The following is an 18,642-nucleotide window of genomic DNA, read 5'->3' on the forward strand; positions in this document are numbered from 1 at the left end:
ACCCCTACGCGCAAGCGAATTATGTAAATAATATTAAACCATATGTTAGTCTCGAAATGACCTAGTTTGTGTCGAGTGGACGTTAAACCCCATTTCTCTCTCTCTCTCTCTCTCTCTCTCTCTCTCCCAGGTGCGATATTAATTAGGTCTAGAAAGAAAAGGCATACCCACCCTTGTGCATGACATCTGTGAAGATCATATCTTAGAAAAATATGACCTGTAGTAAAGCTTAATATTATTTTTACAACCCTTCTCTTTATAATAGGTGATATAATTATCCACCATAAGTGTATTACATAATAGATTTATTGTGTATATATCTCTGGGCGATTTATTGACGTATATAAATATTGTACGAACGTACTGATTAACACACAGTTAATATACATGTATATGCTTGACACAGGAAACGGTGTACGAAACTCGCATCGCTTAAGAAAGGGTCGTTTATTGTTAGTTATTTATGAAAACTCGCATTTCTGAGAAAAGGATGTGAATAACCAACAAAGGAGGTGCTACATGTGAAAGCGGTGTTTTGTCTTTTCTTTATCAGCTATAGCCGTGTTTCAATTAAGGGAAACATGCTTTTATTGTGAGAGGGTGAACAATAGATCGAGCATCGAGGTATGAAAAGGTAACTTTATGTAACAGCAAGTCATGTAGTGAAAGAATTCAAACACCATTTACAAACGCAACGACGGGAAGATATACATGTTGATTAAGTAGGTCTGTGATATATATAAGTTTCTTTAAATTTTTATTGTAGACAACCCTGCAAAAATGATCTTTAGAGTTCTTGGAAAGGAAGATGTTTCCGAATTAACTGAAAAATTAAGAGGAGGTTTCCCGGGGTCCGCTAAGGTGAGTCCATGTTACCTTTATTATTTATGCATTTTTTAAATGTTCTTTTAAACGTTTTTCTAGCCCCATTAAAATTTTACAGGCAAAAATCAAGCCGTGCGTGTGGATGTTTTCATTCCACATTGCATATTCGTATATTGCTTTATATATAGTTTCCATATACTAAGTCGATCAAGACCTAATGGTGATCTATGGTATATCACGCGTGTTGACTGGGGCACGTTCGATTGTAGCCAACATTATCATCTTACTTCAATGCTGACCAGCTGACAGGCTGACCACCACGTGCAAACGGCGTGGTCAATGGATGATTGAACTCTGAAGTACACATGGTCAATCGAGATAGCCGTTAGTGTTGCGTAACACAATGCAATATTTCCATAGAAAAATGACCTAAAGGGGTTTTACCTAGATAATCTAATATAACTGTGATTTAGTCATTTATAAGTAATACGATGGCAATAATCATCAAAGCCAGTAGTGTTACTAAATATAGGACATCAGGATTAACTGCTAAAAGTTTATGTCCTGTTTCAAATTACCAAAAAAAAAGAGAAAATTATGAAAAACTAAGTGCACTGCGGGTCGTTAATTCATCTAAAATTCTCGTGTTTTTACAACCTTGCATCAATTCTGCTTTTCCATTAGTTAGGAGACAGTATTATAACTGCTTTATCACATAGATTCCGCTACTCTAGACCTAGAATTTAAAATATTTATTTGGCTTTTTATACGCCCATGTTGTACATAAATGTATTATCCACGTTTTTAAAATTTTATATATTATAATATACTGTTTACATTGTCGAGATAAAGAAGCCGTTTTGAAAATAAATTATCAAGTTATTACCCCTGTTCCCACTGTATAAAGTGAAACTCAGAAGCACATCGAATTTCAACAATTTTTGTTAATTATACCTAGTAGCCTCTTTTGTTATAACTTCGATGGTTCAGACTGATAATCAATTGATGCGTAAATAACAATGTCGGCATTTTATACGCCCTTGTAGTAATGTTTTCGGTTTGTTAATGTTATTGTGAATGTCGGGTGATATATTCAATACTCACCTTTTTTAAAATGAAAATCTACATTTTAATGAAATTTCCAAACAAAAATACAGAATAAATAAGGGTTAGTAGATGACATCCATTTATATGGCTTTATAGTCAGGAGTAACAAATGCATGAATATAGCGAGCTGGGGTTTAAAAAGAAAATAATAAAAAAAAACAGGTTTATTTGTCACGATTATTTTGGTCAGACGAAATAGTTTTAAAAAAATAGCTTATTAATCTACGAAGTTTTAAACCGGTCTAAAGTAAGCGTGTGAACGGCTATTAGATATTCGATGAAGAAAATAATAAAAAGGGTTTTGTCTATAGTATAAGCTCGAACACAAAACTAATGGGAACGGATGCGTGCTTAATGGGAACTGAAGACGTAGGACTCGCTATCCGTGACTCGAATCAGATAACTGGTTCAAATCTTAAGCATTTAAACGCACTTTACTTATTTAAATCTGACAATATTATTAGAAAAAAAATAATTAGATAATCTAACAAAATTACGAAATTAGATAATCTAACAAAATTACGAAATTAGATAATCTAACAAAATTATGAAATACGTTATGTAAAAACGGAAACGCCAGTGCTATTGGAGATACTATATATTACAATTGAAGTAGAAACATCAAATATTAACGAAGCAGTAGTTTTACAATATCAGTAATCTTTATCAATAGGCCCTTCTGTTGTTCCCACCTTTAATATTATATTCCCAAGAAAAGGGAAGCGAGAATTCAAGTTGGTGTGGCCTTTATGTTTACCACCTGTTAGTAATCGGTGTCAATTCGGGTTAATATTATGTTACGGTGACATAATCGAGACACATAATTGGTAAAGTGACGTATCTGGACTAGTGTTTACATAATATTTTCGCTACTCCTTTAAATCAAACAATTCTTCTGAGTAATTATGAAACGCCAATCTTTTAGCCCAGTTATATTAAATTAAGACATTTAGAGGACCATAGCAATGAAAAGAGTTTTAGCGATTGAAATACAATGTTTAAGATTCAAACAAATAAAGAAACAAGCCCATCTGAACCAAAAAAAAATGACTTGTCCCAAATTACCAATTTCAAAGCGTTCGCCAGGGTTCTGGCATGCACAGATCGTTCAAAGCAGTCTTATCTTTTAAGTCACAACCACTTTTCTATGGACGTCGTGTGGAACCCTAATTACAACCATGAAATTTAGTTAAGGCTAATCTGGTGTTGACGGATACGATACACCGCATTAGAGCAGAACAATGTTAATCTCATGTTTAAGGTGACACCAGAAGTATTTGACCTATGCTGTGACGTATATAAATCAGTACACATGTATTCAATAGCACGTCATAATCGATCACCTTTAATTGATTTGTTCAGGTTAATCTATGTTATGGGGACACGAAACGTATTAGGGCTAATCGTTTTATTGTATACAATGGCGTAACCAGTTTGATAAATGACACCAATTCTGTAGAATGCCATGACATTGATACAATAACGTAACCAGTTTGATAAATTATGTCAATACTTTTGAATGTCATGACGTCGATACAATAACGTAACCAGTTTGATAAAGTATACCAATACAATAGAATGCAGCGATATTGAATACAAGAACGTAATCAGTTCTATAAATAATGTCAATACTGTAAAATGCCTTGGCATTGGTACAATAACGTAACCGATTCTATGAATTAGCAAGTTTGATAAATTATGTTAATACTATAGAATACCACGACATTGAATACAAAAACGTAACCAGTTCTATAAATTAAGTCAATACTGTAAAATGCCATGACATTGGTACAACAATGTAACCAGTGTTATAAAGAATGTCAATACCGTCGAAAGCCATGACATTGATATACTACCATTGAATGCCATGACGTACAATAGCGTAACCACATTATGTAAATACTCTAGAATGACATGGCATTGACAATAAAGTAACTATTTTATAAATTATGTTGATACTGTAAAATGTCATGACATTGATCGAATAACTTGACCAATTACAAAACTTTGTCCATTTCATTTTTTGGTAATTCATAAATATCTCTTAATTTATTGATTATATAACTTTTTTTCACGCGATGACATACAATAACGTATAAAATGTTATGAATTATGTCAATACTAGAAAGTCATGACATTAGTACAATAACGTAATCACATTCATGAATTATGTCAAATCTGTAGAAAGCCATGACATAACATGTGGCACAATAACATAACCACATTTATAAATTATGTCAATACCACAGAAAGCCATGACATTGGTACAATAAGGTAACCAGTTCTATAAAGTATGTCAATGCTGTAGAATGTCACGATATTCTAACGTGACCAGGTCGATCAAGTGTACCAATTTCTGTAGAATGCCACGACATTGAACCATTAAATATTACAGCCTTGTAAAAACAACACTAAACTGATTACAGCATTTCGTAATGTGCAACAATAATAATGTACATTATATCCGTTATTTCTAAAATAGATCACCTCAGACGAAAACTAAACAACAACATTGCCTGACATTTACCTGGAATATTTGCACACGATTTATCTAGGCAGGTAGCTATGTACCTTCCTGATAACAAGGTATTACATCATTTTGTTCAGTGTATTTTGTGTTTAAACACGAGACGGCAGAATGGCAAATGGCACGTTGTTCTAAAGGTGTTTGATTAAAAACCAATCGTCCTTGTCTGGTTTCAATCCAACCCCGCGGCAAATGTTTCACACTTTGAGAACTCAGAATAACAGAGGAAATCGAAGACTCAGATCAAAAAGATTTTAGGTTTGAGATTTACCGTATTGACTCGAATCAGACTTGTATTTCCCAGCGAAAATATACACCACTTTCCGATCACGCAATGCATCAGTCTTGGCAAGAAGATGCGCGAATGGCCGAATGGAATTCTTTGAAATGTGGCAGGAATTTACCTTAGATAGGTATGGAACAGGACCAGTGGTAGATCTTAATAGTGACAGAACAGGACAAGGGGGAGGCTTAATAGGGACGGAACTACACAAAGGATAGACCTGATAGGGGCGGACCAGCACAAGGGATAGATGTGATAGGGGCGGAACAGCACAAGGGATAGACTTGATAGGGACGAAGCAGGTCCAGGACACATTTTTGACTCATTCTCTGAGAAATATTGCCGGAGTTTGATTTCAAATTGATATAAATGTTGTTGGTTGCGGTTGTTCCAGGTGGGGGTGTGGTTTTTGACTCATTTCCTGAAACATATAAATGTTGATATGATTGCAGTTATTCCAGTTGTTCATAGGGGCGTGATTCTTTACACTTCCTTTAATAGATGATACCGGATTTCGATGTTAAAAATCCTTCAAACCAAGCAGTGATAAGTTTATTTAATAGGAACACATTTCGTTAGAGGTCAGCTTACCAAAACGAAGGTTCATACGTGACTATTATAGAGTTTTAGAAAAGGGATGGTTTTATTTTCACACAAATTAAAATTAGAATTCGGTGGGCATTCATGGAGACCATCTTACAGGCCATAGTTATCGGTCACCTAATCCCTTGATAGTGTGTACATTAGTCAAATGCCTGAAGTATCATGTAACAAACTTGATGGGTAATATCATGCGTTTGATAGTTTCATGCAGTTAAACATGCATTATGCAAGAGCAAAATCTGCTTATTACAAGTCTTTCTTTAGGCCTGAAATGTTATTTAAATTATCAATTAGACATTAATTAACTTATCCAGACCATAATAAACTCTCGATATCAAGTCTAGCCTTCGATGTTGGCTGGATTAGATTCCTATATGCCGCTAACGGCCACTGATAATTAAATCAGAAAAAGTGGATAATCGAGACTATGCTGTTTATATTAATGATTTTAGTAATGATGACCGAGACTATGCAAAAATTTCACCCGCTTCTTTCTCGGCTCATAGTGGATCAATTTGACTGAAATTTTCAGCAAATTACCTTTACACTATCTAGTTTTTAACTATTATAGCGAGATCTGCCATCTCGTTATCTTATCTCCCAAAATGTATCTTTTAGGATAAAACTTTAATTATTGCGTTTCTTTTATAAACATGGGCATTACTACCACATTCCAATCAGTACTCGTTCTATTTTGGTATATCCTTTAATCACCTAATCATAGGCCTATTTGGTAACGGTAATTAAAATGTAGAGATTAAATTAACAGAAATATTAACCGGTAACCAAGTAACAGAACACACACAGACCGGAAGGTTAGTCGTCAACCTTTTTGTGACGGTGACAATGCCCTCTAATTAAGGAAACTAGACATTGAAATATTACCCACGGCAGCTCCACCCTTCACATGAACGCTCCCAACAGCAAATTTAATTAAAACTGAATTGGATACTTATGTGTAGTTAAAATACGTCATGCGGATTACGTTATCGGATCACGTGGCATATTAAGCAGTTTATAGGAAAGAGAGGGGACAAAGGGGGTTGGTTGTACGATAGTACATAAGTGTATATATGCATATAATTATTATCGCATCGCTGAGTATAACATGTTCTGAATGTTAAACCGGCATTATGCAAGAGTTAAATCTGCCTATTGCAGGTCTTTCTTTTGGCGGGGGGGTTGGATGGCTGAATGGTTAGCGTGCGCGCGCTGTATCATAAAGTCTGTCATTGAGTCGACTGGCGCGGTTTCGAATCCCCGGTTGTACGTGACAAGGAGTAGGGTCGCCTGTCCAACCTCGTGGGTTTTCTCCGGGTCCTCCAGTTTCCTCCCACTGCTAAAGACCCCTATGCGCATGCGAATTATTGAAACAAAATTAAACCATATGTTAGTCCCGAAATGACCTAGTTTGTGTCGAGTGGACGTTAAACCCCATTTCTCTCTCTCTCTCTTTCTTTTGGCCTGAAATGTTATCTAAATTATTAATTATATATTAATAAACTTATCCAGACCATAATCAACTCTCAATGTCAACGCTAGCCAGTGATATCCTGAAATGGATAATTGAGACGGTGTTTTTTTTTTATCGTACCGACTTTAGTAATGATGATCGAGGCTAGGCCAAACAATCAATCGCTAAAATCTCGGTTCAGAGTGGATTAATTTGACTGAAATTTTCAGCAAATTCCCTTTACATTATCTAGATTTTAACTATTATAGTGAGAACTGCCAGCTCTTTATCTAATCCCCCATAATGTATGTTTAATATGGCGATACACGTTATTATAACCCGCACCACAAGCTAATACCTAACACAAACAATACTTGTTATCAATCAATTCCAAACGTATCGTATGATAATACAATGAATACAAAGTATTTGGATCAGGTCCAAAACCGTTTACTATACTGGCTGTCGACAATAAGTAAATACAATACCCATTTCCTATCAATTGCTGCTCTACCTTCTCAAGGTGATCTTGCCATTCATGTTTATCTACTGAACATTTTTCTCTTTTTACTTAAAGTGAAAGTAGAGTTCTTTAATACTCGTGATATTATAAATCAAAACTTTTTATATCATATATTGACGGATTTAATCAATCTCTGTACAGACCAACACGCCTTTCTCTATGATTATTTACCAGGCTGTGAATATTCTTTCTTTTGGAGTTGTACGTGACGAGGAATAGGGTCGCCTGTCCAACCTCGTGGGTTTTCTCCGGGCACTCCGGTTTCCTCCCACTGCTAAAGACCCATACGCACAAGCGAATTATTAAAATAAAAAATGACCCAGTTTGTGTCGAGTGTACGTTAAACTCCACCCCTCTCTCTCTCTCTCTCTCTCTCTCTCTCTGATCGGACGATATCCGCAGACAGTTCCTATATTGCTGCACTATGAAAATACTCTAAAATACCACTCTTCCACACCTCTGTTCTAAGGCTATTATGGAACCCTTTCCTTCTATTTTCACCGTGATTCTTCTTTGCTCGCCACAGGAATCATTTTTTATTTTTGCCACAGCTGAATTTATAATAATTTAACACTATTTTCAAGTAGAATTTTGCGATTATAACATACAAAAAATACGTTTGAACTGATCAACCATTAAGAGACACTAACATGCGCAGACCGCATTTAATCACAAAATTCTACTTGAAAATAATGCTGAATTATTATAAATGTGTGTTAGATATGACGAGAAATGATTCCTGTTGCGAAAAATAAACATTCACGGTGAAAAGTAGAAGGTAAAGGTTCCAAAATAGCCATACACCAGAGGTGGGGATGGGCGATATTTTCATATTGCAGCTATATGTGGACGGATAGGAACTGTCAGCGGACATCGTCCGACCAGAGACAGTTCCTTAAGGAACTAGGATCCGTGGTGGCTCAGTGAGTAACCGGGTTAGATCTCGATGTCGATCTAGAATGGTCCTCGTGGTTTTCCAGCCTGACTTCCATTTCTCATTTGATAACGAGAAGACGGTAACGCCCCCCTGTCCGGGCTTTTTTTCCATATGGCACGCTGCATTGTATATGTCCGTCTTCATTAGCCAGGGAGTCACGGTGGTTAAGTGAGTAAGACTGGCTCGGTAGCCTGGAGGTCGCCGCCAAGAAAGTTGATCGGGATTTTCCGGCTTCGTTTCCCCTTGTCAGTGGTGTAGGACTGACGGCCTGAAAAGGACAACTGTCTAGTCTTTCGGATGGGACGAAAAACCGGGGTCCCGTTTACACATTGGCGTGCACGTAAAAGATCTCTTGACGGATGAAATTCGATATAAGCGTAGGCCGTAGCGCCGCTGTCATGGCAAAATTTCCCCAATAGCACACTGCATGGCGTATGCCCGTCCTATCATTAGCCCGGTCGGAGCAGAACATTAGCCCAGTTGTCACCGAAGAATAGGACGTTAAACCCAATTTTATTTTTGTAAACGGGATAATAATACTTCGTAACAATCTTACATATTTTAAAGAAATCTCGCATATAAAATGTAGGTACAAAAAGTTATATCATGTTTTCTCTCATTATTTATATTATTACATAAGAAACTAAACTGGTACAACCAAATAAAAAAATAAAAAAAATAGATGAATGGGCTATTGAAAACAACTTGACAAAGAAATATTTTTTTTATGTCGAAATACATTTGATATAATTAGATGATACATAAAGTCGACCATCAATACAACACATTGCCTTAGAAATTATAGACTTTTTTCTGTATAAAGAAACGAATGAATAATGAAACAGTATATCAATTGAAAAGATACGTACATTAAAACTTGTACACAATGCATGCAATGGTATAAAACTCTTAAATTTATTGCATATACTTAATTTATTTAAAAGTGACACAGCAGGTGGCAGGAGATCGATTCCCTTCGTTCGTCCGTTCGTTTCTAAGGTGATATCGTAGACAATATTCCATTCGACTACGATGTTTGTTTTATTTAATACGCATCGGCGTACAGAGAGGGGGGAGGGGTAGAGGAGGTGTGAGCCCGGAGCATTATTCACTATAGCAATCTTACCTGTGCGATGTGTATCTTTAAGTTACCCAGATACCTTACCTTTATATATATTAAGCATATAGGTAATTAGTTAGTCTGAATACCTACATAACAAAGTCCACCTGTATTCTAGTATAGTATGAATAGTTTATATTTAGATGTGGGAGTGCAGATATGGGAGTTATCGATCTATATGTTACGATCACCACAACCTTGATAAACGGTAAATATTGCAGGTTTACTTGCACCAACATGTGACACGGATTTTTCTAAATAAAATTCCCTGGGCTATAGTTTACTGCAAAGTCAATATATACGTTTAACTCGGCAATAAGACTTTAAACTTGAGCGTGGTACGTGAACTGTGTACACAAAATGATTCATTCATAGTCACTATTTCACGCACTCGATATCTGCATATATACATATATAATATCTGCATATATACATATATAATATATCGTCGTCTTCCTGAACCTATTATTTATCGCTGCTGAGATCCCAGTTCAGATGTCCTTCTACTACTAGTCTCCAGCTACACAAGACCTTTCTTTACGAGAGTTGTCATCGCTTTTCACTGCCATATATATATATTTATATGAGAGAGAGTGGGGGGGGGCGTGAGAGAGAGAGAGTGTGGGAGAGAGAGAAATGAGGAGACAGAGGGGCGAGAGAAAGAGAGAGAGAGGGGGGGGGGTAAAGAGTGGGAGTTAGAGAGAAGTGACTAGAGAAAGAGCACAAAAGGGAGAGGAGCTAGAGAGAGGGGGCTAAAAAGAGAGGGGGGGGGGGGTGAGGAGGGCGAGAGAGGGAGATCGATACTTTACTTTAAATTCCTCATGTCTCGATTAACACTCGGCGCATCTTTAATTTCGGTAATTCACTTGTGCGCAAGGGCTAGGAGGTCATCAGAGCAGAGTACCACAGATCAGCCACGAACTTAAACATGATCAAATCATGACTTGCATTATTATAGATAACATACCGTATGATATACGTCGCGCGCTTAAGTCTGCTCGGACCACCTAACAATGCCGTACATAACATGGTTTAATAATTATCTCCCCCACTGACTTCAATTTTAATCCATGACATTTCTTGGCAGATAACATATTTTTTTTTTCAATCTGATTAAAACACAGATCCTACTTCCTTTCGTTTTTTTATAGTTCAAAATTTCGTTTTACTTGTCTTTGGTAGACTGGGATCTAGAAGAGATGTTACATAACCCGCATTCTGGATGATGTGAGGGATTAGCCAATGAAACGGTCTGTTAAGGCTAGTTTTTGGCGTGAGGTGCACGGAACTGTAGGTAACCCACTAGAAACATCAACGCTGATTGGTTAATCATATCTAACGTCATAGGGTCAAAAACCGCTCGAATGACCTCTAACGCGACCTTCCACTACGATAGGTCAGATCTTTATGTAGTAGAGGCCATCAAAAGTATAAAAAAAATCGAAACGAAATAATAGATCTGTATTTTAATTTGATTGCATTTTTTTAAATATACAGATGATCTTTATAACCACAAAGGGCCCAACATGTCACAATCATGTGATAAGGGGTTAACGGTTTCAATTTTTTCTAGGCCTGGTCAAAGGATTCTATAGGCAGTAACATCATTTTAGATAATGATCACCCTAATTCATTTCTGTTTACTGCCTGATCCCTCCGCCTAAAAAATCATGAATATTCAACATGAACAGTCACATAAACCATGAACAATGACAAACTAAACTACGAACAAAATATCTCCAATTAAATCATATCTTGTGTGTCATGATTCTATTCACACCAGTTCTGCTTTCTGGACTGGTGGATTTTTATAACATCTGAAATCAACTCCATATTGTATTTTTGACCTATATCAAAGATCTTTATCAAAGACCTTTAAAAAAAACACCCGATTGAATATTCTTACGTCCTTGAAGGAGATATTTAACAAGACGACAAGATATCGGGTGATAGCTATGTCGAAGCGGCAAGAAGACACCTAATTGATAGTTATGTCGAAGTGGGAAGAAGAAAGACTAATTGATAGTTATGTCGAAATGAGAAGAAGCCTAATTGATAGTTATGTCAAAGTGAAAAGAATCCGAATTGATAGTTATGTCGAAATGAGAAAGCCTAATTGATAGTTATGTCGAAATGAGAAAAAGAAGCTTAATTGATAGTTATGTCGAAATGAGAAGAAGAATCCTAATTGATTTTTATGCCAAAGTGAGAAGAATCCTAATTGATAGTTATGTCGAAATGAGAAGAAGAAGCCTAGTTGATAGTTATGTCTGATTTTACAAAGTTAAACTCCAGGGGCCTGTTTCACGAAATTTTAACTAAGATAAAATCCAAATTTTAGTAATTTGATTGGATAATATTAGACTGATTTTAGTGCTTAGCCAATCGAAATTGAAGTATCTACTAAAATTTGGATTTTATCTTTAGTTAAGATTTCGTGAAACCGGGCCCAGGATAACAATAAGTATGTGTCAATGTATCATGTTATGGTTTTCTTTGTCGTTGCCTGGCAACCAATCTTAAATTTTATATTTATTATTCGACTATGCAAATAATATAACTGATTTTATCTTTTCAGATATATTATGTGTTGAAGAATTTTTTACGGGGAACCATGGAAGGTTTTGAAGTTATAGTGGACGCATGGCCGGAATGGCAGTGTGTGATACTACGTCCTGTAAATCAGGAAGCGGTAGGTCAAAATTCACATCACGATTTACTAATACCCTCAACACAGACATTTTAGATTTTAATTTAATACATCATCAGTGGCGAGTAATGGGAAAGGTTTGCTAACCCCCCCCCCACACACACACACACACACCCTACACCCCCTCCTCGCTTTACAACATTATTTGGTACAACTTTTCATGCGTCGAGTACACTTGACTTTCAAGGACAGCTGTCTAGTAGTTCAGATGGGACGAAAAACCGAGGTCCCGTGTACCCATTGGCATGTACGTAAAACAAATCCCTTGACAGTTGGAATTCGATATCAGAGTAGGCCGTAGTGCCGCTGTCCGGGCAAAATTTCCCTCATGGCACACTGTATGGCGTATGCCCGTCTTCATTAGCCCAGTTCGGAGCAAAACAGTAGGGACAAAACAATAGGATGTTAAACTCCATTTAATTTCATTTTTGTTGTATTAATTGTAATTTAGAACGAGTCCAGGGGAGCAAAAATATAGGATGTTAAACTTCATTCGTTTCATTGGACTTTGTATTTAGATCATCGGCACTGAATAGGAGATGATGAACGTGACATTTACTCGATAGTCAACCAGGATGTTATTAAAATATCACATATTAATCACTCCTACACTTTGTTATTGTTATATAACCAAATGTCAGTTACCATGACATTTGAAGCAGAGTATTTCCGCAGATAATTCGGGTAAAATAAAGTTCCCCGGGAATTTGCCAGTGTGTGCCCCCCCCCCCCCACTCTTGTCTGTGATGCGGGACAGAGGGTCAGGCAAAACAATAGCATCTAGACGGTGATATGGGACGAAAAACACACGTCCCATGTACTTGTTGGTGTGCAGGTAAAAACGTTTATCTCAGTGGGGGCAAACGTTCCCTGTGTGGATTTTCCGGTGTGGTTCCCCGTTGTCAGTGATGCCGGACGGAGGGCCTGACAAGAACAGCTGTCTAGTCATTCGGATGATAAGAAAAACCGAGGTTCCGTGTATACATTGGCGTACAACATTATTTGGTACAACTTTTCTTCCACTTGTCTTTCAAGGACAGCTGTCTAGTAATTCGGATGGTACGAAAAACCGAGGACCCGTGTACCCATTGGCATGTACGTAAAAGATCCCTTGACAGTAATTGGAATTCAATATAAGAGTTGGCCGTAGTGCCGCTGTCCGGGCAAAATTTCCTTCATAGCGCACGGTATGGTGTAAGCCCGTCTTCATTAGCCCAGTTCGGAGCAAAACAGTAGGACGTTAAACCCGATTTCATTTCATTTCCCTGTGTGGTGTATGCCAGTCTTCATTACCTCAGTTGGTGCAGAAACATAGGGCGTTAAACTCCATTTCATTTCATTTCTTTTCTTTTCATTTCAGGTACCTGGTTATTTCCGGCATTATTATATATGTTACGCCAAAACCGTAACTTCTTTAAAATTCTTCTTACAACGACCAGGTGTGATAGATTGGGATAAGCCTGCGACATTTACAGGTAGGTGTTCTTTTTCTTCTTCTGGTCGGGTTGAACGTGCGTTTCCACCTTGAGGGATATCGCACGCAAATGTTTCCAAAAGGAAACAGGGCCGTAACTAGCTCAGAGCAACGAGGGGGAGGGGGACGGGAAGTGTTCTCAGGGGTGCTGTATAATTGACAGACAATGTAGATCTATTGTTTTTATGGTCGCCCCCCCCCCCCCCCCCCCCCTAGTCACGGACCAGTCATAGGAAATTTGCAAGAAGAGCCAGTCGTAAATGAGAGATTTGTCTAGCGTAGACTGGAGATGGATGAGCGAGGGGGAACTTTTGCCGCCATCATTACCTTGATTAAAGGCGCACTCGTTTCTTTTGGGATATGTCCTTTGAAGATGTTATGGACATGGTTTGGTAGAGTTTTGGGGGGCTTTATTGAAATATAGTCACTTTGTGAACGCTCTAGCGACAACAGGTATCGTCGTATTTGCCTGAAATTTTTATGCACTGTTTAGCGACAGAAGTTACACGGTCAAAAGCGTGTTATTTTTTTTATATACCACTGCCTTTGTTGTATATAGATGCTGTGTACCTATATTTCGTTTCCCGGCATCCTATCTTCTTCCTGTTTCGAGCGAAGCGAGCGTACCTTTAAGAATAGATTTTACTGATTTTTTACCGGCATTCGTCTTAATTTGTTACATCCTTAGAACTGAGAAATTATATTGATTACGTTGAATATAGTAGGTGTAACATATATACTCACCTTTGTCTTTTATATTTTATATGTAGGTGTTTCATATGATATATGAACCTCTTTTTATTATATATCTTGTATAGTTTATCTGTAAATGTACCATTTATTGCCCATCTTTGTTATTATATGGCTTGTATAGTTTATCTCTTGTGTAATCTATCTGTAAGTGTACCATATATTGCCCACCTTTGTTATTATATGTCTTGTATAGTTTATCTGTAGGTGTACCATATATTGCCCACCTTTTTTATTATATGTCTTTTATATTTTATATGTAGGTGTTCCATATGATATATGAACCTCTTTGTTATTATATATTTTGTATAGTATAACTGTAGGTGTACCATATGATATATTAACACCTTTGTTATTATATGGCTTGTTATTATGTAACTGTACCATATATTGCCCGCCTTTGTTATTTTATGTCGTGTATATTTTATCTGTAGGTGTACCATATGATATATTACCAGTTATACAAGAAGTCAGTAAGAAACGCGGTGGTCAACTACCTTATATAGAACCTAGATTTATGTACTGTTGGTCTAAGGATCCACCTGAAATACCCAAGTAAAATTTTATATTTTTTCTTATTTTCATTTATTAATTTTATACTGTAAACAACAGAAAGATCTAAATGATTTGGCTTTTAATACTTCAATTGAAACATCTGATTCAAAGTACGAAACTACTAGCTCTTTACCCTGAAACCGGAAGTAGTAATACAACCATTATTATTTTGGCTCATGCGACTCCCCGACTCGATCTGCCCGCATACCCCAAAGGTCAGTCTCGCTGCAGCTCTCGTGTAGCCACCAACCCGGAATAGATGGCACTCACGAATATACACTGTTAATTAAACTGAGACTATTGACTTATAAACATATGCCTTGTCGTTAAATCATACAAGTTATCAATACTCTAAAACAAAATGGCGGCCTAGATCTGTTTGTGTCATTTGTAAAAGTCATTTGTTCGTACGTCAACGATATAAAATTTACAGTGATATTTATATAGGATAACGGTATTTTTTCCTGTTGGATATTCTGCTCTGTGTGCCTGCCGCGAAGTTAAGTTAATGATACACGAATATTGTACCTAAATGGGGAAGTAATTTTAATATTCCCAAACAGTCGGGTGACGGACTATATCTACTTTCAAAATTAAAATTGTAACCAAATCGGGAAGTGTTTTAATTTTCTCAAACACAGTCGGTAACTGATCTTATCTACTTCAAAATTAAAATTGTTTAAAGATACATTTTGTAAGATTTAGATAAAGGGCTGGTGGATACTGTTATAAAAGTTCAAAAATAGATAAATCAAAATGAATAGGCCTATTGAAAATTTCAATCAAATTACTTTATTCTGAGCCAAGTTATCACTGTTTGTAGTTTTGACAAGATGTGTGCATTATCCTAACCACGGTACTGGTATATTCGAGACTTAGACTAGATCCTCCATTTTTGAATTAAATCATTAAATGGCCGAACCGTTCTAATGTAGTTAAAATCTTGAATATCCGATGGCATCGAGGGTTGATTATTGTCTGGTCATGTTAATGTCTAATTAATAATTTATATAACATATAAGGCCTAAAGAAAGACCTACAATAGGCAGATTTAGCTCTTGTATAATGTATCTTTAATGACGAGAATGTTCATCGGGATTTTCCAACGTGGTTTTCCCTTGTCAATGGTGTAGGACGGAGATCCTGACAAGGACAGCTGTTTAGTCATTCGGATGAGACGAAAAACCGAAGTCCCGTGTATACATTGGCGTGCACGTAAAAAATCCCCTGGCCGTTGGAATTCGATATAAGAGTAGGCCATAGTAGAGTGCAAACGCCCAGGCAAAATTTCCCTCATAGCACACTGTATGGCGTATGCCCGTCTTCATTAGCCCAGGTAGGAGCAGAACAGTAGGACGTTAAACCCCATTTCATTTGTTTCTTTAATGAACTGGGTGCAAAAGAGATAACTCATATAATCTAGTAGATATATAAAAATATGTCTTATCAACATTTTGCTATCATGGTCAAGTCGTCTTTCTCCTGGGCTTTAGATAATAAAATCTGTCATTTAGGGGGCGGGTGCGAATGGTTAACACGTGCGCTGCATCATAAGGCTTGTCACTGAGTCAACTGGCGTGGTTTCGAATCCTTGGTTGTACGTGACAAGGAGTAGTTTGGTCGCCTGTCCAGCCTGGTGGGTTTTCTCCGGGTCCTCCGATTTCCTCCCACTGATTTCGATTTAAAGCCTGTAAGTACCAAGGAGTGGGGTCGACTGCCCAACCTCGTGGGTTTTCTCCGGGTCCCTTTGTTTCCTCATACAACAGCTAAAGACCCTAAGCACAAACGAATTATTGAAATACAAGTGTACCATATGTTAGTCCCGAAGTAACCTGGGTTTTTTTGAGTGGACGTTAAACCCTATTTCTGTCTTAGTCTCTTTTACCGCTTGAACACCATGAATTGATTTATATTTTCAGAATTCCAGAAGGTGTTAAACTTACCACATTGAAACCAGAGCACGCCAAACGTTTGAGGCAGGATTGGAATAACGTAAGAGGTGGAAAAGACTTAGATAACTACTTCCGCAAAGTTATAGAGAATTTTGACAGCAGCGCCCTCATCAATGCTAAAGGGGAATTACTAGCGTATATATGTATGCAGTTTAATGGCTCAATGGCCATGTTACATGTTCATGCTGACCATCGAGGAAATGGATACGGTGAAATTATATTAAAATCCATGACACATAAACTGGCATCAAAAGGCGAAATTCCATACGGTTTTGTTCCATCCAAAGACTTATTAGGGATACAGAAGGCCCAGTACTTTGGGTACACATGGGTCCCTCAGGGAAATATGGTCTGGGTACGGTATATACCGAAACCTAAAATAGATTACTCAAAAACAGGCAGCTTGGAATCAAGAGAGAAGTTAAATGCATCTCACGAGGAAGAAGAAACTCACATGTTTATTAACGCCATTCCATTGGCAGTCAATGACAAACCTAAAACTCCAATGAATAATTATTTTACTACGGCTGTCAGTTCTTCATAATCATTACCATAACCAGTCTGATTAGAGTTCATGACGCAACGTAATGCTGACTAATTTGTAGCGGAAATGGGATATCTGGTCGTTTTAAATATATTTCCGCGCAGTCGCAGTTTTTATCATATGAACAAATGACTTTTACCAATCAAAATCGCACTCGGCAAACCTCGGGAGATTCGGTTACTCTACATCTAGCCTCGGCTGTATGGCGGTAAATGATATGTACCTACGCCTATACAATTGCGGTGCGGCACCGGTTTACTTATTAGGAAAACTTGGCGCTTTTAAAAAGAAGTTCTCAAAATTGCGTCGTTCGAAGGTGTGTAGAATTTTTAGTGCAAAATGTCCTTGTTTCAAGAAAATTGGATAAACTTGAAAGAAAAACAGCTTTAGACTTTAAAATATTTGTATGATAAAACATTCTTCAAAGGCGTCGTCATGGGCAACGCCGTTGGTAATCCTGGAACTTGAAAGTAGTTCCAATGGCGGACTTCGTCATACAGCTGAGACTAGATGTAGGGTACTGGAATCTGTTGAGGTTTGCCGAGTGATGAAAATCTATGACACAAACAGTTCTAAGTGGCCATTTTAGTTTAGAGTAATGATAACTTGTATGATTTAACGACAAAGGGAAATAACTGTTTCAAAAACAAACTGTTTCTCGTGATATTTTTTGGCACGTTTAAAAAACGTTTAACGCCAACGGTACTATGCGAAATGAAATGAAATGGGAGTTTATAAGTCTTACTTTTCTCAATCTGATTAAAACACAGATCCTATTTCGTTTCGTTTTTTTTTATAGTTCAAAATTTCGTTTTACTTGTCTTTACTACACTAAGATCGGGAAGAGTTGTTATAATTGACGTGTTCTGGATGATGTGGGGGGGGGGGGCAATGAAACGGTCTGTTACGACGAGCTTTAGGCGTGTGGTGCACGGAACTGTTGGTAATACACTAGAAACATCAATACTGATCGGTTAATCAAATATCTGACGTCACAAGGTCAAAAGCCTCTTGTATGACCGATGACGCGACCTATCGCTACAACCGGTCAGATCTTTATGTAGTGTAGGTCATCGAAAGTATAAAAAATCGAAACAAAATATAGATCTGTATTTTAATCAGGTTGTACCTTTCTGCGCCTCACTATGCAAGACGACGAATAACAACGAATGGGCATATCTTAATACAATCAGCCGACCGAACTATTCGTTCCGTTGTCTAATACTAAGTATTAAAATGTAAATTACGATACCAATTGACGAGCGTTACCAGACAACGC

The 18,642-nt window shown here is 37.2% G+C and overlaps 1 protein-coding gene across 3 annotated transcripts in view; it reads left to right on the top strand.

Moving 5' to 3' along the window:
- Positions 1 to 18,139, top strand: part of LOC126816204 (glycine N-acyltransferase-like protein 2) — a 32,874-nt gene extending 14,735 nt beyond the window's left edge. Inside the window, exons 1-6 of one of the 3 annotated variants that reach the window (XM_050542486.2) lie at positions 424 to 634; positions 767 to 861; positions 11,957 to 12,070; positions 13,449 to 13,563; positions 14,747 to 14,867; positions 16,787 to 18,139. In XM_050542486.2, coding sequence (XP_050398443.1) covers positions 781 to 861; positions 11,957 to 12,070; positions 13,449 to 13,563; positions 14,747 to 14,867; positions 16,787 to 17,363 — 1,008 coding nt within the window. In that variant the 5' untranslated portion in view covers positions 424 to 634; positions 767 to 780 and the 3' untranslated portion in view covers positions 17,364 to 18,139. Of the gene's footprint in view, positions 1 to 423; positions 635 to 766; positions 862 to 11,956; positions 12,071 to 13,448; positions 13,564 to 14,746; positions 14,868 to 16,786 lie in introns of those variants that run through there. The other 2 variants (XM_050542487.2, XM_050542484.1) reach the window with 2 other exon arrangements.
- The last annotated feature ends 503 nt before the right edge of the window (positions 18,140 to 18,642 follow it).

The sequence above is a fragment of the Patella vulgata genome, chromosome 3 (assembly GCF_932274485.2).
Source record: "Patella vulgata chromosome 3, xgPatVulg1.2, whole genome shotgun sequence".
Classification (NCBI taxonomy): domain Eukaryota; kingdom Metazoa; phylum Mollusca; class Gastropoda; family Patellidae; genus Patella; species Patella vulgata.